Below are 21,960 nucleotides of genomic sequence, written 5' to 3' on the forward strand. Positions count from 1 at the left end.
GCCAGGGGAATCGGCCAGGAAATTCTGGACCCGGTTCCTAACTAAAAAGAACCAAATTGTCGACTGTCCGGATGCCGAGGCCTTAGCGGCATTTAAGCATAACATCCGTGACGAGTGGCTCGCCCGACACCTCGGCCAAGAGAAGCCGAAATCTATGGCAGCCCTCACGACACTCATGACCTGCTTTTGCGCGGGCGAGGACAGCTGGCTGGCTCGCAGCAACAACACATCAAGAAATCCTGGCAATTCAGATGCCAAAGATAGCAACGGCAGACCACGTCGCAACAGACACAAGCACCGCAACAACGGCAACAACGCCGAAGCCACGGCAGTCAATGCCGGATTCAGTGGCTCTAAATCCGGTCAGCGGAAAAAGCCGTTCAAAAGAAGCAATCCGGGCCCGTCCAGTTTGGACCGCATACTCGATCGCTCGTGTCAAATTCACGGCACCCCCGATAAGCCAGCCAACCACACCAACAGAGAATGCTGGGTGTTCAAACAGGCCGGCAAGTTGAATGCCGAAAACAAGGAAAAGGGGCTGCATAGCAACGACGAGGAGGAGCCTCGGCCGCCAAACACAGGAGGACAGAAGAAATTTCCTCCCCAAGTGAAAACGATGAACATGATATACGCAACCCATATTCCCAAGCGGGAATGGAAGCGTGCACTAAGGGACGTCTATGCGATGGAGCCAGTCGCCCCAAAGTTCAACCCATGGTCTTCTTGTCCGATCACTTTCGATCGCAGGGACCACCCCACTACTATCCGTCATGGCGGTTCTGCCGCATTGGTCCTTGATCCCATCATTGACGGATTTCACCTCACTCGAGTCCTTATGGACGGTGGCAGCAGCCTGAACCTGCTCTATCAGGATACAGTGCGCAAAATGGGTATAGACCCCTCGAGGATCAAACCCACAAAAACCACCTTCAAAGGTGTCATACCAGGTGTAGAGGCCTGTTGCACGGGCTCAATCACACTGGAAGTGGTCTTCGGATCTCCGGACAACTTCCGAAGCGAGGAATTAATCTTCGATATCGTTCCCTTCCGCAGTGGCTATCACGCACTACTCAGACGAACCGCATTTGCTAGATTCAATGCGGTACCGCATTATGCATACCTCAAGCTCAAAATGCCAGGACCTCGCGGGGTTATAACAGTTAATGGAAACACAGAACGCTCGCTCCGTACGGAGGAGCACACTGTGGCCCTCGCGGTAGAAGTGCAAAGCAGCCTTCTGAGACAAGCCGCCAATTCGGCGACAAAACCCCCGGACACCTTCAAGCGAGTCTGGAGTACCCTGCAACAGGATCGCCCGGCACGTTCAGAGCTCGCCTAGCAATTCGGCCTCCGTCATAGTCCCAGTAAAGCGGAAAAATTTGCGCCGCGCATACATAATTATGCACTCAAGATACCATGGGCGCAGGCGGAGGCACGACTATGGCACGGCCCACAATGCGGCTCAACCGCCTCAGGGCCCGTATATCTTTATCATTTTCTCTCTTTCAGGACCCTACTCTCTGGAAGCTCTTTCCGACAGCCTGATTATCGGACCCATTACGGGAAGGAAATACCAAGGAAGCAAGAAGCTCTGACGTACAAGGGAATCCCCAGGTGGTCTCTGATAACGATCGATATACCTATTTTACATACCCATACGCAGCTTGCCCTTGGATAGGACATGTCAAATAGTCCTATTTTTTGCTTATTGCACTACTTGTATACCTACGCTTTGACGTAACATTTAAATAACAATGTATAGCGTTAGCTTATTATTGCATTTCCTTTTTTTCCTTGTCCGCTTATTTACGACAAATTGCCCCCGTACATTCTGGTACGTCCAGTGCGCCAGGGGCTTCGGTGTACCCCATAACACGGCATGAAAAGTCCGAACACTTTCGACAGTGCGGCACCCCGAACTTATAGCATTATATGCATCAGCTCCGAATCATGTCTTGGGTCAATAGTTGGGTTTGCCCGGCTCCCATGTTTTGGTACCTTACGTTCTGCTATATCGGCTAAGGTAGCACTGGGAGAACTACTGCGATTGTGTCCCGGTTCTTCCGGACGAGCACCTCAGTAGAGAAAGCCGAAAACTGACTGTCATGATGCGGCGAGAGCTGGTCGCTGTTCAAGAGGTCTCAAATCCTTAAAGATTTTTTCCGCTTCGGACGAGAAGTCGGCCTTGTCTAGGCACATAGCGCCCCAAGTTCGGCCTTCCGAATACTAGGGGCTTCGCCAAAATTTAAAATTGTAGACTTCTATGGCTAAGTGAGAGTGATAAAGCTTTATAGTCCGATTGCCTGGTTCGTTGTGCGGAACACCTCCTTCGAAGGACCCAAAACTGGGATAAAGAGTGATCAGGTTTATCCCAAACACCTCAGTACTAGTTACATGGGGGCAGAAGCCAACGACTGGCCAACTCTCAGATTTTATAAACGGCCGCACAGAAGATAATATTTAAATTAACAAGCGTTACATAGCGCACATGAACTCGTTTTCATATTGTAGGATAACATGAGTACACTCATTCAAATATTACATCCTTAGCACATTCCTCCGCCACAAGACGAGCACCCTTCAGGACACTGTCATAATACTTTTCAGGGTGACGATGCTCCTTGCCCTCCGGCGGCCCCTCCTTCACCAGCTTTTCGGCGTCCATCTTCGCCCAATGCACTTTCGCTCGGGCAAAGGCCCTGCGCGCACCCTCAATGCAGACGGACCGATTTATGACTTCAAACCGTGGGCAGGCATTCACAAGCCGCCTTACCAGACCGAAGTAGCTGCCAGGCAGGGGCTCGCCAGGCCACGCATCCGGACTATGAGACCCCTCATGGCCTGTTCGGCCGCCTTGTGAAGTTCGACCAGTTGCTTCAACTGGTCGCTCAAGGGCATCGGATGTTCGGTCCCAGTATACTGAGACCAGAACAACTTCTCTGTCGAGCTCCCTTCCTCGGCCCGGTAGAACTCCACGGCATCCGACACACTGCTGGGTAGATTTGCGAACGCTCCTGAAGAGCTCCGAACTCGGGTAAGTAAAAGGAAAGTTTCCTTCACATGCTTGCTTTGCATAATGAATGCCTTACCCGCCGCTATCTTCTTGACCGCCTGAATCTCCTGGAGGGCCTTTTGGGCTTCGGCCTTGGCATTTTGTGCGTTCTCAAGGGCCTTCGCAAGCTCGGACCCTTGCATCTTAGAGTCACGCTCCAAGGACTCGTATTTCTTGACGAAATCTTGGAGCTCTTGCTGAACCTCGCCGACTCGGGCCTCTTGCTTCTCGCGCTCGGCTCGCTCCTTGGCCGCTTTGTCTTCGGCCTCGGACATCGCCTTCTTCAGGGCTGCCACTTCGGTCGTGGCCCCTAGCAAAATTCATGATGATCCTATGAACAACCACCTTCCTTTTTCTTTATCAATATACAGACGAGGTATCACTTACCTTTGTTCTCTTCGAGCTGCCTCTTGGTAAGGCCGAGCTCTTCCTTGGACCGATCAAGGTCCCGCTTCAGTGCGGAGACCTCCGCAGTACGAGCGGCAGCGGCCAGCAGCGAAGCCTGCTTATTCACATAGACATATTCTGATTAGACTCCTGTGATTATTATTTGATCCTCTATTCGGCCTTTCTTTGCGAACGCCAAACAAAGCATCAGGGGCTACTATCTATGTTGTAAAAAAATTATAATTTGATTACTTACCTCAAAGCCTGTTAGGAGGCTAGCACAGGCTTCAGTCAGTCCGCTTTTTGCGGATTGAACCTTCTAGACCACCGCACTCATGACAGTGCGGTGCTCTTCGTCAATGGAAGCGCCGCGAAGCACTTCCAGCAAGTTGTCCGATGCCTCTGGATGGACAGAGGCCATCGGCACAGGCGGCTTGCCCCCCTTAGCGAGGGGTCGCCTGATAGAGTCCGAAACCACTGGAGGCTCCGGCGCAGTATTCGGCTGGGGGCCAAACTTGCTGCATGGAAATAATATAAAAGAGCATATTAAAGCCCATTAAACATCCAAAACAGATAATATAATAGCATGGAACGATCAAAAATTATAGATACGTTGGAGACGTATCAATGATCAGTTTATCTATGAATATTATTTGAATCTTCTCTGAATTATTATATGCATGATTTGATATCTTTGTATTTCTCTTCGAATTATCGGTTTGGTTTGGCCAACTGGATTGGCTCTTCTTGCAATGGGAGAGGTGCTTAATTTTGGGTTCAATCTGGCGGTGTACTCACCCAGTGACAAAGTAGGGGTAGCGAGGCATGTATTGTATTGTTGCCATAAAGGGTAAAAATATGAGGTTTTCATCATATTGCTTGAGTTTATCCCTCTACATCATGTCATCTTACTTAAAGTGTTACTCCGTTCTTATGAACTTAATACTCTAGATGCATGCTGGATAGTAGTCGATGTGTGGAGTAATAGTAGTAGATGCAAAATCGTTTCGGTCTACTTGACACGGACGTGATGCCTATATTCATAATCATTGCCTTGGATATCGTCATAACTTTGCGCTTTTTTATCAATTGCTCGACAGTAATTTGTTCACCCACTGCATTCATCGCCAACAAAACGTGTTGTATCTCCAGTAGTCGGCTCTCTCAAGTATTCTGGACCAAACACTTCAACCACAGCCTGGCAGAACCTGTACATGGACTCTAGGCACGTAGACTCGCTCATACGGGCGTACTCATCAATGAGATCACCGGGCACTCTGTATGCAAGCATCCGGATAGCTGCAGTGCATTTCTGATAAGAGGGAGAAGCCAATCTTTCCAAGGGCATCCTCCTTGCACTCAAAATATTTATTATATCCGACCACCCCCTCTCGAATACGGTTGAAAACATACCTAACCATATGGAAACAGTGCCGGAATTGGTGAAGTTTGAAGAGCAGGTTGGTTATCTCAAAGTAGTCCTTCCAAAGAAGGAAATGGCCGCTCTCTTGGTTGCAATTCAACGCCGGAGTGTGCCCCGGGATCGAGCCCCGGAACAATGGACGTTGCCTATTAAGGTGGTCATGGGCCAACGCGGCAGCCATTGTCTCCTCATCATCAGATGAAGTATCGTCGGAGTCGCAGAGGAAATTGTGAAAAAGGAACTCGTTGGCCTCGTCCATTTGTACCTTGGGGGCAAACTGTCGAACAGCGGGGCTGTTTGGATGGGAGCCCAGAGCTGCCCTACCAATTATTTGGTCGTTGACTGATGGATTGGTAGGTGTTTGGATCACAGCCAATTTTTTGGATCCCTACCAATTATTTGGTCACCCTTCAATATTCCGCAGCAACTTGTGGGCGAGTCCCCGGCGGCCAAATCCATTGCCAAAATTTTGGCAAGCCCTGCTTTTGGTAGGGCTGGCATGGGCACCAACCAAACAGCCCCAGCGTGCGGACGTCGTCGAAGAGACGCGCGCCTCCCCTGGATCAGGTACCTAGCCCGACGGCGTCAGGTGAGTGTGGGGGCGTCAGATGAGCTAGCTAGCCGGGTCCTCGAGGGGAGGGGGGCTTCGTTCTCGCGGCGACGGGGTGGGGTGGTGGGAAGCAACGGTGGCCCGGCGGCGTGGCGGTGGTGGCAGCGACGTGGGAGGTGAGGGGGGCGGACTGTTGGCTGACTGCTGGCAGGGACACCGACAGCGGCGGCGGCGGTGTGGGCGGGCAAGGGCTTGATGTCGATGGGGGTGGAGACAATGGTCAATGTGCCACCGACTGACGGGCCAGGGGGAGAAGTAGGCGCGCGTCCGTGCCGACGCAAATGTGGCTCAAATTTGGACCGGCAATGGATCGACAGGCGGACGAAAAGCGGACGCGTATCCGTTTGGGTCGGTGTGTTGGGCCGACTTTTCTGTCCGCGGCGACCCAAACAGATACACGCGGGCGAAATAGGTCGGCGTGTTGGAGTTGCTCTTAGAATCTTCATAGATGATGACCATATCATCTGGATACATTCTGAATTAATTGCAAAAGCTACACACGCGTCATATTGAGACAACATTGGGTAGCTCTGTTGTTTCGGGGAAGAAAAGGAATGCCAAAAACATATATCGGGACAAAGTTAGCAGTGTTGTTTCTGATGAAAATTGAGCAAGAACATATCGGGACAAAAGTGGGCAGCATTATTTCTGATAAGAAGAATGACAGAAATCCTACCGGGACAAAATTCGCAGTGTCTTTTTTTTTTTTTGAGGGACAAAATTCGCAGTGTCTTTGGTGACTGCAGTTAATCATGGAATGCGTCGAGCTTCTGGACGGTCAGCCTCGCAGCGAGAGTACCCCGTCGGTAGAGGTAGGACTGCTGCCTCTGCCAACTTTTGACAAGCCACCACATGGCATGTCCAAGTTAATCCATGATTGATCCCGCAGCGCATGATTAATAATCACATACACACAAACACAAAGCCCTGAGTAAGCACTCACGTTACTATTCCTACCACCACTAGCTACTAGTCACAAGCCAGTGATTAATCCATTAATTGATACCACCGTCATCTCACGTACTTTGCAGAAAATAATTGAGGGCCAAGGACGCCATAGGTCGGCACTCGGCAGACAGACATGCCCGCGGGCCGCGAATGGGGCTTGGAATCTTGCTTGCTTCCCAGTGTCAAGCGTCACATGGATATGCAATATGCTTAGCAGCAGCGGCAGTACCAGTACTACTCCGACTACAGTATGCTTTGCCTTTTGCACTGGCGCACATGGACGATGGATTCGCCTCGCTGTGCTCTCCGTTGCGTTGCATGGATCTTCCTCAGATCCGAAGGGATGCATGTGTGTTCTGTGCATGCAGAGATGAGATGGATGGATCAGTGTCCGGTTCTTTCTTCCTATCAAATCCATCAATTTTTATCTATCAGTCTCTCTCGCCAGCCCCAAGGTCGCCTGCGCTGCCCCGCTGTTGGCTCGCTCCTAGGCCGTCGCGCCATGCCGCTCGCGCCTTCTTTATTGCGAGGTCAAAAGACAGGCGAATCCGATGTCCTTTTGCGCGCCAAGGTCCACGATCACGATGCCATGCTCATTTTAATACCAAGGTCCTGCCTAATCACCGCGCTAATCTGCTCCTGAACTCGCACTGGCTGCTATTTTCATATGCTCCACTAGCAGTATTAAGCGAGTAGCTGTTCACTACTAGCAGTATATAGGAAAACATCTAGCCAGAAGTCAGAGCTGCACTGGGCCGCGTCGCGAGCAACTACACGTCTACACCCAACATGCAGCTGCCGGAAATATTTTACGAGAGTGAGGGGCGAAAACATGTCGGAGACGAAGATCTTGACGCAGAAAACCATAAGTACAGTGTCCTTTGAAAAATCAGAAGCTATCACAATTACCAACACACAACACAAGCATGTCTGATGGTGTCTGCGTTGCTTTAAAGCGGGCAGCCAAAGCACCAAAGCTAGGTGGTAGTAAACGCTGCCATGGCATGCGTGCATTAACCCACAGCGAGCGACCGCTAGAAACAGGAATCGTGGGTCGCGCGTCCCCGTGCAAGCGAGCGGCCAGTCAGTGCTACGTGCGCCTGCCCCGGAACAATCTTTTTTACGCTGTGGAGGCTGTGAAGAAGCGTGAAGGGCGAAGGCCCAAAGGGTAGGCGACGCGGGAAGAGATCAAAGGAGAGAGGCTAGGGGAGAAAAGCCAAGCGAGAGGAAGCGCAAAGGAAGAAAGTGGGAAAAGCTGAGAAATAAAAGTGGAAAGGGGAAAATACTAAAGATACTGTATATGCTACGCACGGCCGAACCTGATAAAGAAATTTTGGCAAATGAAAAAAGGGAGAATGACTGCGAAAGAGCAAAAGCAACGAGAACCCCCGAGCTTCCAGCCGTCTTTTCGCCGGAAAGATGGCCGGGTTTCGGGATGAATTTAACGAGATTCGTCAGGATTCAGGACGCTACTACGCCTACGCTGTGGTACGTACGTGGGCGCTTGGGCTTTGGATTCGGACGCTTTTCGTTTGGGTCTCCGTCCGTGGTGGAACTTGATAGATACTACTCGGACTACGTTGACACTTTCTCAAAGAAAGAAAAGATATACTCCTATCCTACTACTACGTTGACACGGTGATGTGAAAAAAGGGGCGGGACACACGCACGGTATGGGCGGAGGATGAACTCTCTCTCCAAAGTGGCATTGGATTCGACGGCAGCGACGAGGGAGGGGGCCGCCCTCTTTTCCTCTCTTGTGCTTCCCTTCTCGCAGCCAGCGGCGTTTTAGCCGGAAAAGGAAAACCCCACGAAAATTTGTCTAGGAAAAACGTCGTACGTACCATCATCAGGTGCAACCGTGCCTCACCGTGGTACAGTACAGCCTCACCGTCCCTACGTACCATCATCAGGTGCAACCGTGCCTCACCGTGGTACAGTACAGTCTCACCGTCCCAACCAGTGCTATCACTACGGCCACTGTTCACGCCCCTGGTGAACCGTAGCAAGTAGACCCATCTACAGTCGAGGGGAACCAAACCACCCCGGACGCCCGACGCGACGTGTTAATTTCAACTTTACCCTTAACAGCACTGCACTCTTTCCATTCTCCAGCAGCGAGCTCTGTCCGTACGGCCGGAAAAGCTCCTGTAAACGTTCGGCGCTGGTCCTGGCCGGGCCACCCGGGGAAACAAGACAAGCGGCTCCAGTTGAGGCTCATTCATTTTCGCTACGGTCGCCTCACCAACCAACCTGGCTACGGACCCGGGGCCAGGAGGCACGCACAGGCACAGGGGCTTAAATGCAGCGCCAGATGGTAAATGCGTCGACGTCTTGGCCGATGGGCCTACCGACGGACGAAAGAAGAGGAGGATGCACTGGCGCGCACAGCGACTGGCAGCCGCACTTTCGCGGCGTATGTTGGGCAGGGAGATTCATCAGATCGGATGCGTGCGTGCCTCAGTAGGTAGGTACGTCGAATAATTGCTCGTACCGTGGGGTTTGGCCGTTTATGAGAAATTTCACTCGAGTTCATGCGAAGCAGTTTGTAGTTTCCACTTGTACGAGTTCAAGAAAAGATGATGCACCCGCCAGATTTTTTTTAATGACCTGTACTTGAAACGACGATTCTGCAAGTCACCTTTCCTTGAACAGCATTGCTCCAAGACATTTTCTTCTCTGTGTACCGCTGCACCAGTACTACTGGCTATGGACCCTGAATGGCTGCTGTTTCTACGCCAGCATCATCTACAGGGCAAATCAGAAGAAGAAAACAACTATAAAGACTATTGATGATGCCGGAGGGCCAGACTGAAGGCTGCACATGAATTTCATGAGAATTAGCTAGTACTCCCTCCGTTCCCAAATATTTGTCTTTCTAGCCATTTCAAATGGTTACAACATACGAATGTATGTAGACATATTTTAGAATGTAGGTTCACTCATTTTGCTTCGTATGTAGTCACTTGTTAAAATCTCTAGAAAAACAAATATTTAGGAACGGAGGGAGTACTTCATGGTAATGATCAAGAAGAAAACAGACAGGGCTAGAAAGGATAAAAATGCCAAAATTAAGGCAATGACTCGGGGTAGCCGAAATTCTTTGATTTCGTTTCTGCCGAGAAGAATGGCGAATTGGGGATCCACATTTGCCTTGAACAACATCAGGCAAAGCCATTCTCCTGTGTACCCCCCTGCCAGCATTGCGCTACTAGCAGTACCACCTGCGAACTTTGAATGACTGCTCCTCTCGCTACCCCAAGATAATCTACACCTCAAATCAAGATGACGAAGAAAAGAACTACTATAATAACTATACAGCTTGCGCTGGTGGAGCGTATCGAGGCCACGCATTGTTGAAATTCCAGTCAGGACAACACCCAGGGCACTAGATTCAGAAGCTCATCTTCCCTCCTTGGCAAGGGGCTTCACCTTGCGCCGATGGCCGAAGCTGTTGACGAGATCCTTGCGGGCGCACACCGGGAACAGGTGGACGCCGGGGAGCCTTAGGCGCCTCAGCACGTAGGGGAAGCTCAGCTGATCCCGGGACGTGAACCTGACCACCTCGTTGAACCAGAGGCACATGAAGAGGTTCGTCGAGGGGGCGTGATCCCTCACAATGGCCGAAGCTTCTGCAAGAGCTGTAAATAAAAAGGCAAACGAATGAATGAGCCACACTTATTATCGGGGTTCAGAGGACCGGACCACTGCAGCAAAGGTCTCCAAGAACGACGAAAACATGTATGATTTGGGGCGAAACATTGTGTTTACTACTGCTTGGAGCGTGCTTCTGGTTCTTCTACGTAGCCCACATGTGGGCTAAAAATGGCGTGTCCTGTATCACTTGTTTGAGGTGCAGAAAAGCCGGAAAGGAGCCATAGCTTTTATGCTCAACGCATGCAACTGGCCAGCCTTTATAGCTCATGCCTTTTGCACAATCACAGCTGCGCAGGTAGTAACACCAAGCATGGTTATCTAGAGTACTACGACATGATGTATTCTTATTTCTTTCACTACGTGTCTGGCCCAGCACCCTAAGGCCCATGCCCTGCTCTGCAAATACGACATTGATGTCTGCTCTCGTTTAAGCTCATCCTGCTGACTTTTCCTATGAGGTCAATGAATGGCCAGGGCCAGGCATCTATGTTGCACACTATGCAGGGCGGCATAACGTGAGAGCCACGTAGGAGTGATATTGATGTGCAATCTAGAGAAACAAAACTAGGACACTGGTAAGTTGGGAACAACATAACAGCATCACCAATGAAGTTGGTTAACGTATCAAGCTATGCCAGGTATGATAAGAACGGTGAAAGCAAATGAGGGCAAGCAAGTCAGGATTAGTAGCTGACCTTTCTTTCCGTTGAATCGTTTGTCATCCGGAATGCCATCTTGCCGGTACTGATCCAACTGTATTTTAACTTCTTCTGGGGTTGCTTTGTGTTTCTTAACAATCGCGTTACCCTCGTCATACAAGCTGCTCCGAGCTCCATGTTCCGATAATGCCAAGGAAGAGTTTGAGCGCCACAGAAGGGCCTCAATGACTCCTAGTGGATCTCTCCGGAACTGGGATTTCGAATCCACCCAAATAGAGTATCTTGCCATAGGAAAAAGGCGATGGCTTATCAGCTGAAGACAATAGAACAGCAAAATGGAAGTCAGCTTCTGACGGAAAGGATTCGTCCTACACAGACATCATAAGCACTGATCATAGAATGTACTACTCCCTCTGTAAAAACGATCTTATATTAGTTTACAGAGGGAGTATGTAATATCTGTTCTTTTTAAAAATGGAATGTAATATCTGTAAGACAATCTCCTCCTAGCTCTGTTGTCCATAGAGTACAACAAGATGAATATTGGAAACATAATGTTGAGGCTTCTACTAACATTTTTTCTCTCATCATGACAATGAAGGCACAGGGTTTTCAGATGGTACCTTGGGAATTTTGCCATTCAGCCGTTGATCTGTGAAAGGAAGGTCTCTCACAAGAATGATCCTCCAAAGGCCAATCCTGAGATCTTCACCAATCTTCTTACCTTCCTCATGTTGAGCTGAGAGAGTGACTTCATCCCAGAATGCAACATAGCATACCTAGCAGAACAACAAGTATCAGCGGATAGGCAGGAAAGAAGCTCAAGACATCAACACCAAGTGCACGAGAAGTACTAAACCTTTTTGACAGACACTTCTGTCATCCCTATAGGCTGGTGAAGGTCATCCCCTCCACCGAACGCACAAGTGGCCACAACAACTCTGCAAGATCTCATGTAATCTTTATCTACATCAGAAACTCTGAACCCTCCATTTTCACTGTAGAAGCCACAGTGAACCGCTGTAGTTTCCTTTAGCTGCAGCATTAGTAGAATTAAAAAAAAAGTGAGGATGGCAGCTAACACATAATTTTCCGCAATTTAGCATTTTGCTTTTTTGACAAAGTTTATCATGTAGTATCTACTATCTGCACGTACGGTATTCTTATACACATACTAAACAAGAACACACATATTTTATAGAGCAACTCCAATATCTTACATAATTTTCAAAAACTTCATGAAATATAGAGCCTGAACAAAACCTTGAAACTCTCTTCTCTTTCAGTAAGGCTCTGATATCCCGTGAATGAATTAAATCGCGAATTCGTCATATGGGATGAAATGTTATCTTCAAGATGGGGCAGACTGGACCTGTACACAACTTTCTTGACTGGCAGATTTTGTTCAGGGGGTTCACGAAGTTCCAGATTTTGAAGCATCTCAGTATCGAGCATCTTCAGGCATGCTGTCAATATAACACTGAATTCATGAGGATGCACATGTCATAATGATTTACACTGATATTTGATCTAAGAAATAATCACACTGTTACTCTAGAAGTCGAAAAGGTAGAAAAAGATATAAAATAGCATAGTACTCCCTCCGTCCCAAAATAAGCGTCTCAAGTTTAGTACAATTTTATACTAAAGTTAGTACAAAGTTGAGACACTTATTTTGGGACGGAGGGAGTATACCAGAAGAAATCAAAAGAATCAATATCAAAGATGGGCTAGAACCTTACATGTGCAAAACAAAAGAGAGTTAGTAGCTAACATTTCCTATTACTTAGTACATGGATAACTTTCACAAGAGTAATTTCGTGCAGCAGAATAAGCCACATAACACGCTGTACAGTTGTATTAAGGCTGAAGGATAAATCAGCACCACACTTTGAGTTTGAATAAGCTTAACATTCAGACAAACGCTTTAGGGCAACTTGCATTATTTAACGCCCACACCAGCCCCTAAAATAAATCGTCCGACTAGCATTGTAAGTAGGCAGTAAACAGGGGAAACTATGATCAACAGATCAGATTGCATCATTCAGATAAGAAAATAAATAGATCGCTCAATAACAGGGATATTATAAAACTACAGCACAGCTAAGCAGGTCACTGGGTCAGCTTGCTCATCATACTGTGGTATCACCTCCATCACCATAATACAGACTAACTGGACAGGGCATTATAATATAGGCAGACCTACAGATCGCCGAATTAAAAAAACAATTAAAAGGATTAAACTAAGACGCAGTTCTATCCACGCCAATTTAGGGTTTAGCTATCAGGCGCGAGCTTACACTTCCGGACGCGGTCGGCGTGGCTGAGGTTGCCGGAGGCCTGCGGAGACGGCGGCGGCGGGGACGAGGTGGATGAGTAGAACGGGGAGAGGCGATAGTACTCATAGGCGAAGAGGGAGACGGCGAGGGCGGCGAGGAGGAGCGGGCCGCCCAGCCGCGCGGCGCGGCGGAGGAAGCGGCGGTGGGCCGAGACCGGGTGGCGGTTGCGCTTGCGGCGCACGCGGACGCGCACCTTCCCGGAGGCCTCGTCGTCGTCGGAGACCGAGATTGAGATGCCTTGGATCAGCGACGACGAGGACGACATGGGTGGACGGACGGAGCTGGGGACGGCGAGGAGAGAGAGGGCTCGGCTTCGGTGGTGGGCTCGGTTAGGCCGCGCGTGCCGGAATCGTGATGGGCCTTGTTCGGCTCGGTCGGTGTGTGGTGGACTAATCGCTTTGCTGCCTTCGCACTGCTCTGTTTCTCTCTGCAGTCTGTCCCGCTCCAGCAGAATTGCCACACCAGTTCACATCTATTTTTCACTTTTTCGAAATGAAAATCAAAATTCAATTAAATGAGAGAAATTCTGATTATGACATTTGAAGTTGTGCAGTCCAACCAGATACCAAGAGGCGACATATTTGTTCTCATTCCAAATCTCCATCAGAAAAACAGAGTATCACTCTGCAAATTGCCACGGGAACATGTACATTATGTTGGTAGCTTTTCGAATGACTTCATATAAGCTCACTCAATGAGTAAGCCGTGCTTCGAGTTTGAGCAACCACTCGTCAAACTTGGCGGACCGATTCCAAGAAAACTATCTTCTGTAACCTCAAGAAAATTTCTTTCAGAAAACGAATATTACAAATCTGTGGCGTCCAGCACAGAACAAAGACACGAGAGGGCCTTTTTTTCAAGTGGGGAAAGATGGCGCAGAAATGACTCTAACAACAATGAAGTATCCAGCTTAACGCTTGGAGAACTGGGGACGCTTGCGCGCCTTCCTGAGACCCGCCTTCTTCCTTTCGACGACGCGAGTGTCTCTCGTCAGCAAGCCTTCTGACCTCAGGGGAACTCTGTTGGCGGGGCTGATCTTCAGCAACGCACGCGCCACACCGAGGCAGATCGCCTGGGCCTGGCCTGAGAGGCCACCTCCCTGAACTTTCACGAAGACGTCGTAGTTGTTCTCAAACCCTAGAGTCACCAGGGGGATCTTGCAATACTCCACCCACATCGGATTCGCTTGCAAATACTCCTGCATATTTCAAGTATATAAGTGCAGGCAAGCGACTGAATATTTATCAAATTTTTGTTATTTCCATGTATTCCCTCAGGTACAGAAAAAGAAAAGCTGTGCCTTAATGAGGTTAGCACCATAATTTACTCATTTAGTATATATGCAGCTGAAACCATCTATTTTGCTACAGTTTAACCTTAATGAAGTTAGCAGCATCATAGTTGGTCATTCATCCAAATAGCTGTGTGTAATGTACGCCAAAGAGAAAAATATTTTTTCCCCATGAAATTTGATGACTGAACTTGTGTCCGTATCATGGTCCTTGAGCAAATGACAAAGGCGTTACATCATTTCAACTATGCTCACTATCTAGAATCTAAATCTTAGGCATTTGCAAACCACATTTAATATCAGTTACCAAACTGCATTCTTGGTGATGGCAACAATGTGAAGCAAATAGAGCCAATGAAGTTAGTATCCAGCACTATAAGCAGGATAGAAGTAACATGCCATTAGACATCCAAACCATGTGAAATGTGGAATCCTCCTTTCACTAGTTAAGCTTGCAACCCTCATTCTGCTAATCTATTCACATAGTTAAGTGCTCCGGTCACATCTTCCGCTTGATATGACATCTGAAAATAAGTTTCCCCTTTGAGGTGCTTCACCATCGAACATCCCCACACCGATTTCGACCAAATAGTATTTTAGGCCGTGCATTACCGCAAACCAAAAACACAAGGAGGGACTGATTAACCTAACAGATTAAAATCTGCGACAAGTCTGCATTGTTGTCTATCTAAATGAATTTATGCAGACATTTGCAGACCAATTAGCACCTGACAAACTAGAATCTCAGAGCCTGAAACATCAAATGCAACCTATGTTCCAGTACTCAACTACTTGTAAACATAAACATGACTGGGATCGATTACTACATTAGCAATGAGCAGGTATGCTAACAACCAAGCATAGTGGACAAACATTCGACGGATAGCTAATTCTAGAGCCATGCCACATTCAGAGTCACAGAATGTTGCAGCAGTTTCTGAAACCAGGACGTGCATTCATCGAATCGAGGAAGGAGGCAACCACCTTGGCGTCGCGGAAGTTGATGAAGACCTTCCCGGTGCCCTCCTGGAGCACGACGCGGGCGGACGCCATCTTCCGGCGGCCCGTGGCGGTGATCCGCTGCGCGGCGAATCCCCCGGGCAGCCGCTGCTTCACGTACTTGCGCAGCGCCAGCCCGGAGAGCGCGTCCTCCTCGGCCTCAACCGCGAGCACCTCCTCGGGGCCGTCGTCGGCGGCAGGCGCCTCCGCCTCGAGGACCGGCTCGGCGGCGTCGGCCCCGGAGGCGAAGAGGACGAGGCGAGCGGCGCGGCGGGTGGTGGGGAGGCGGAGGAGAGGGGGCGGGTGGGGAGCGGAGGTGGAGGGGAGGGAGAGGTGGGAGAAGGCCGATGCGAGGGAGGAGACGGAGAGCGCCATGGTTTGCCTGCTGGGCGTGCGTGCGTGCGTGCGGGGTGGATAGGCCGCGGCCGGAGGGGGATAAGCTTTCGCTCTGCCAGTGCTGAGTGCGAAGGTCGTCGGTTTGAGTTCATCCAGCCTGCTTCCAACCGCACATCTCCGGATGGAGATCGGCAATCAACGCTCGAGATTAACCTGAATTGCAGATTTCGTTTAAACCGAAGCTGTCTCAAGTCAAGAATTTTTGCGGGAGAGGATTTGTAGCACGCATTTTGCGGGAGAGGATTTGTAGCACAGATTTTGCGGCCGCCTCGTGATTCAAAAATTGATTCAGTCTTTGCATGCGTTTTAGCTATTTTTGCGAAAAAAGTCAAATCTATTATAAAAGTTTCACCGGAAGTACAAAATTTCCAAACATAACTAAAATTACATTAAGATTTCGGATCCGGCTTGACCTTGTTGATAATAGTTGGGAAGTCTTCGTGCCCGTGCCCCTAAGGACCGGCGTCATGGAGTCGTTCTGTTTCCTTTGGCCTGCTTCTGAAGATACGGATGCGCCAGGATGATTGCCGTTCATCATGACGCCCGCTTAGAGCCGTTGTTGACGTATAAATGTATTGCCTAGTCTTTTTCATCAGATCGGTCTTTTGATTGCATTGGCTAGAGCATGCACTTCTATATGGTATCAGAGCCACAAGGTCTTTGCATTGTTTCACACACAACTTTTGCATTCAAACATATAGTCCAGAACCAAATAAATAACATAGTTTCAATCAAATAAAATAGCATAGTTTCACGAGCTGAATAAAAGTAAAAATGTCTCACATAGTTTTGCAAGCCGAATAAAAAAGATACATCTATTGGTTGCCCACATGAGCCTACATATGCTCAACCAGATTATTTTGCAGTTGCATGTGAGTTTTCCAGTCACGCAAGTCATGATGAAATCGGGTGAACTGGTCAAACGTTGCCGCTCCTCCATGCTCAGGCACAACATTCTCACCCTGAAACTAAAACCCTTGATCGTAGAGACGTTCCGGGCGCTCATCTTCTACGATCATATTGTGCATGATCACACAAGTAGTCATCACCTCCCATAGTTTCTGCGTACTCCAAGTATTAGTAGGATACTGAACGATGTCCCGTCAAGATTGCAAAACACCAAAGGCACGCTCTACGTCCTTCATAGCACTCTCTTGCTCTTGGGCAAATCTTTTCCTCTTCTCTCCGACAGGGTTGGGGATTGTCTTCAGAATAGTGGCCCACTGAGGATAGATACCGTCACCCAGGTAATATCCTTTGTCATAGTTGTGGCCGTTGATAGTAAAGTTCACCGATGGGCTATTGCCTTCGGCAAGCCTAGCAAACACCGGTGAGCGCTGAAGCACGTTGATATCATTGTGTGATCCGGCCATGCCAAAGAAAGAGTGCCAAATCCAGAGATCTTAAGACGCCACGGCCTCAAGTATGACAGTGCAAGCCCTGACATGGCCATTATACTGCCCTTGCCAAGCAGAAGGGCAATTCTTCCACTCCCAGTGCATGCAGTCTATACTGCCAAGCATCCCTGGGAAGCCCCTGCTGGCATTCATCGCCAACAAACGGGTTGTATCTTCAAGAGTCGGCTCTCTCAAGTACTCAGGGCCAAGCACAGCAATAACAGCCTTACAGAACTTATACAGGGAGTCTAGGCATGTAGACTGGTGTTGGGGAACGTAGTAATTTCAAAAAATTTCCTACGCACACGCAAGATCATGGTGATGCATAGCAACGAGAGGGGAGAGTGTTGTCCACGTACCCTCGTAGACCGACAGCGGAAGCGTTATCACAACGCGGTTGATGTAGTCGTACGTCTTCACGATCCGACCGATCAAGTACCGAACGTACGGCACCTCCAAGTTCTACACACGTTCAGCTCGATGACGTCCCTCGAACTCCGATCCAGCCGAGTGTTGAGGGAGAGTTTCGTCAGCACGACGGCGTGGTGACGATGATGATGTTCCACCGACGCAGGGCTTCGCCTAAGCTCCGCAACGGTATTATCGAGGTGTAATATGGTGGAGGGGGGCACCGCACACGGCTAAAATATCGTATATCAAGTGTGTCCATGGGGTGCCCCCTGCCCCCGTATATAAAGGAGCAAGGGAGGAGGAGGCCGGCCCTAGGAGGGGGCGCACCAAGTGTGGAGTCCTACTAGGACTCCCTAGTCCTAGTAGGATTCCACCTCCCATTTGGAATAGGAAAAGAGGAAGGGAAAAAGAGAAGGAAGGAAGGGGCCGCCCCCCTTCCCTAGTCCAATTCGGACCAGACCAAGGGGAGGGGTGCAGCCACCCTTGAGGCCCTTTTCCTTCTTTCCCGTATGGCCCAATAAGGCCCAATACGTATTCCCGTAACTCTCCGGTACTCCAAAAATACCCGAATCACTCGGAACCTTTCCGAAGTCCGAATATAGTCGTCCAATATATCGATCTTTACATCTCGACCATTTCGAGACTCCTCGTCATGTCCCCGATCTCATCCGGGACTCCGAACTCCTTCGGTACATCAACATACATAAACTCATAATAAAACTGTCATCGTAACTTTAAGCGTGCGGACCCTTTGGGTTCGAGAACTATGTAGACATGACCGAGACACCTCTCCGGTCAATAACCAATAGCGAGACCTGGATGCCCATATTGGCTCCCACATATTCTACGAAGATCTTTATCGGTCAGACCGCATAACAACATACGTTGTTCCCTTTGTCATCGGTATGTTACTTGCCCGAGATTCGATCGTCGGTATCTCGATACCTAGTTCAATCTCGTTACCGGCAAGTCTCTTTACTCGTTCCCTAATACATCATCCCGCAACTAACTCATTAGTCACAATGCTTGCAAGGCTTATAGTGATGTGCATTACCGAGTGGGCCCAGAGATACCTCTCCGACAGTCGGAGTGACAAATCCTAATCTCGAAATACGCCAACCCAACAAGTACCTTTGGAGACACCTGTAGAGCACCTTTATAATCACCCAGTTACATTGTGACGTTTGGTAGCACACAAAGTGTTCCTCCGGTAAACGGGAGTTGCATAATCTCATAGTCATAGGAACATGTATAAGTCATGAAGAAAGCAATAGCAACATACTAAACGATCGGGTGCTAAGCTAACGTAATGGGTCAAGTCAATCACGTCATTCTCCTAATGAGGTGATCCCGTTAATCAAATGACAACTCATGTCTATGGCTAGGAAACATAACCATCTTTGATTAACGAGCTAGTCAAGTAGAGGCATACTAGTGACACTCTGTTTGTCTATGTATTCACACATGTATTATGTTTCCGGTTAATACAATTGTAGCATGAATAATAAACATTTAGCATGATATAAGGAAATATATAATACTTTATTATTGCCTCTAGGGCATATTTCTTTCAACTGGCTCATACGGGCGTACTCGTCAATGAGATCACCGGACACTCCATATGCAGGCATTCGGATGGCGGCAGTGCATTTTTGATAAGAGGAGAAATCAATTTTTCCAACGGCATCCTCTTTGCACTCGAAATAGTCATCATAGCCGACCACTCCCTCTCTAATATGGTTGATGAAGAAAATATGGCCTAGAGGCAATAATAAAGTTGTTATTTTATATTTCCTTATTCATGACAAAAGGTTTATTATTCATGCTATAATTGTATTGATCGGAAACCTAAATACATGTGTAAATACATAAACAAATACCGTGTCCCTAGTAAGCCTCTACTAGACTAGCTCGTTGATCAAAGATGGTTAAGGTTTCCTAACCATAGACATGTGTTGTCATTTTATAACAGGATCACATCATTATGAGAATGATGTGATGGACACGACCCATCCGTTAGCTTAGCATAATGATCGTTCAGTTTATTGCTATTGCTTTCTTCATGTCAAATACATATTCCTTCGACTATGAGATTATGCAACTCCCGGATACCGGAGGAATTGTTGGGGAACGTAGTAATTTCAAAAAAAAAATCCTACGCACACGCAAGATCATGGTGATGCATAGCAACGAGAGGGGAGAGTGTTGTCCACGTACCCTTGTAGACCGTAAGCGGAAGCGTTATGACAACGCGGTTTATGTAGTCGTACGTCTTCACGATCGACCGATCCTAGTACCGAACGTACGGCACCTCCGCGATCTGCACACGTTCAGCTCGGTGACGTCCCACGAATACACGATCCAGCAGAGTGTCGAGGGAGAGCTTCGTCAGCACGACGGCGTGATGACGGTGATGATGAAGCTACCGGCGCAGGACTTTGCCTAAGCACTGCAACGATATGACCGAGGTGGAATACGGTGGAGGGCGGCACCGCACACGGCTTGAAACAATCAACTTGTGTGTCCTAGGGTGCCCCCCTGCCCCCGTATATAAAGGAGCAAGGGGGGAGGCCGACCGGCCTTGGGGCGCGCCAAGGAGAGGGGGGGAGTCCTCCTCCTAGTGGGAGTAGGACTCCCCTTTCCTAGTCCTACTAGGAAGGAGGAAGGGGGAAGGAAGGAGAGGGAGAGAGGGAGGAAAGAGGGGGCACCGCCCTCCCTCCTTGTCCAATTCGGACTCCCACGGGGGGGGGGGGTGCGGCCAGCCCTAGGCCCTCTCCTCTCTCTCCCACAAGGCCCATGTTGGCCCATTAGTTCCCCCGGGGGTTCCGATAACCCCCCGACACTCCGATAAATATCCGGTGACCCCCGGAACTCATCCGGTGTCCGAATATAGTCGTCAAATATATCAATCTTTATGTCTTGACCATTTCGAGACTCCTCGTCATGTCCGTGATCACATCCGGGACTCCGAACTATCTTCGGTACATCAAAACACATAAACTCATAATACGATCGTCACCGAACGTTAAGCGTGCGGACCCTACGGGTTCGAGAACTATGTAGACATGACCGAGACACGTCTCCGGTCAATTACCAATAGCGGAACCTGGATGCTCATATTGGCTCCTACATATTCTACGAAGATCTTTATCGGTCAAACCGCATAACAACATACGTTGTTCCCTTTGTCATCGGTATGTTACTTGCCCGAGATTCGATCGTCGGTATCTCAATACCTAGTTCAATCTCGTTACTGGCAAGTCTCTTTACTTGCTCCGTAATGCATCATCCCGCAACTAACTCATTAGTCACATTGCTTGCAAGGTTTATAGTGATGTGCATTACCGAGAGGGCCCAGAGATACCTCTCCGACAATCGGAGTGACAAATCCTAATCTTGATCTATGCCAACTCAACAAGTACCATTGGCGACACCTGTAGAGCACCTTTATAATCACCCAGTTACGTTGTGACGTTTGGTAGCACACAAAGTGTTCCTCCGGTATTCGGGAGTTGCATAATCTCATAGTCAAAGGAACATGTATAATCTTGAAGAAAGCAATAGCAATATACTAAACGATCAAGTGCTAAGCTAACGGAATGGGTCAAGTCAATCACATCATTCTCTAATGATGTGATCCCGTTAATCAAATGATAACTCATGTCTATGGCTAGGAAACATAACCATCTTTTATTCAACGAGCTAGTCAAGTAGAGGCAAACTAGTGACACTCTGTTTGTCTATGTATTCACACATGTACTAAGTTTCCGGTTAATACAATTCTAGCATGAATAATAAACATTTATCATGATATAAGGAAATATAAATAACAACTTTATTATTGCCTCTAGGGCATATTTCCTTCAGTCTCCCACTTGCACTAGAGTCAATAATCTAGATTACACAGTAATGATTCAAACACCCATGGAGTCTTGGTGCTGATCATGTTTTGCTCGTGAGAGAGGCTTAGTCAACGGGTATGCAACATGCAGATCCGTATGTATCTTGCAAATCTCTATGTCTCCCTCCTTGACTTGATCGCGGATGGAATTGAAGCGTCTCTTGATGTGCTTGCTTCTCTTGTGAAATCTGGATTCCTTTGCCAAGGCAATTGCACCAGTATTGTCACAAAAGACTTTCATTGGACCCGATGTACTAGGTATGACACCTAGATCGGATATGAACTCCTTCATCCAGACTCCTTCATTTGCTGCTTCCGAAGCAACTATGTACTCCGCTTCACACGTAGATCCCGCCATGACGCTTTGCTTAGAACTGCACCAACTGACAGCTCCACCGTCCAATATAAATACGTATCCGGTTTGTGACTTAGAGTCATCTGGATCAGTGTCAAAACTTGCATCGACGTAACCATTTACACGAGCTCTTTG

The 21,960-nt window shown here is 48.4% G+C and overlaps 2 protein-coding genes across 2 annotated transcripts; both read right to left on the reverse strand.

The window, feature by feature from the left end:
• Window positions 1-9,468: 9,468 nt before the first annotated feature.
• Window positions 9,469-13,460, reverse strand: LOC109760898 (probable hexosyltransferase MUCI70). Its single transcript, XM_020319698.4, has 6 exons — window positions 13,037-13,460; window positions 12,000-12,202; window positions 11,596-11,772; window positions 11,360-11,515; window positions 10,773-11,049; window positions 9,469-10,061 (listed from the first exon to the last, which is right to left on the reverse strand). Exons 1-6 carry the CDS (start codon window positions 13,338-13,340, stop codon window positions 9,823-9,825), a joined length of 1,356 nt encoding a protein of 451 aa, XP_020175287.1. The 5' UTR covers window positions 13,341-13,460; the 3' UTR covers window positions 9,469-9,822.
• Window positions 13,461-13,840: 380 nt separating this feature from the next.
• LOC109760893 (small ribosomal subunit protein uS9c) lies at window positions 13,841-15,819 on the reverse strand. Its single transcript, XM_020319690.4, has 2 exons — window positions 15,351-15,819; window positions 13,841-14,273 (listed from the first exon to the last, which is right to left on the reverse strand). Exons 1-2 carry the CDS (start codon window positions 15,738-15,740, stop codon window positions 13,986-13,988), a joined length of 678 nt encoding a protein of 225 aa, XP_020175279.1. The 5' UTR covers window positions 15,741-15,819; the 3' UTR covers window positions 13,841-13,985.
• Between the last annotated feature and the right edge of the window lie 6,141 nt (window positions 15,820-21,960).

Source organism: Aegilops tauschii, chromosome 5 (assembly GCF_002575655.3).
Source record: "Aegilops tauschii subsp. strangulata cultivar AL8/78 chromosome 5, Aet v6.0, whole genome shotgun sequence".
Taxonomy (NCBI): domain Eukaryota; kingdom Viridiplantae; phylum Streptophyta; class Magnoliopsida; order Poales; family Poaceae; genus Aegilops; species Aegilops tauschii.

Coding starts and splice junctions, on each gene's coding strand:
- LOC109760898 (XM_020319698.4), bottom strand. CDS start 13,340: ATGTCGTCCTCGTCGTCGCTGATCCAAGGCATCTCAATCTCGGTCTCC. Junction 11,516..11,595: donor CAGAAGTGTCTGTCAAAAAG/GTTTAGTACTTC, acceptor TTGTTCTGCTAG/GTATGCTATGTTGCATTCTG. Junction 11,050..11,359: donor TGAATGGCAAAATTCCCAAG/GTACCATCTGAA, acceptor TATTGTCTTCAG/CTGATAAGCCATCGCCTTTT.
- LOC109760893 (XM_020319690.4), bottom strand. CDS start 15,740: ATGGCGCTCTCCGTCTCCTCCCTCGCATCGGCCTTCTCCCACCTCTCC. Junction 14,274..15,350: donor TCAACTTCCGCGACGCCAAG/GTGGTTGCCTCC, acceptor TGAAATATGCAG/GAGTATTTGCAAGCGAATCC.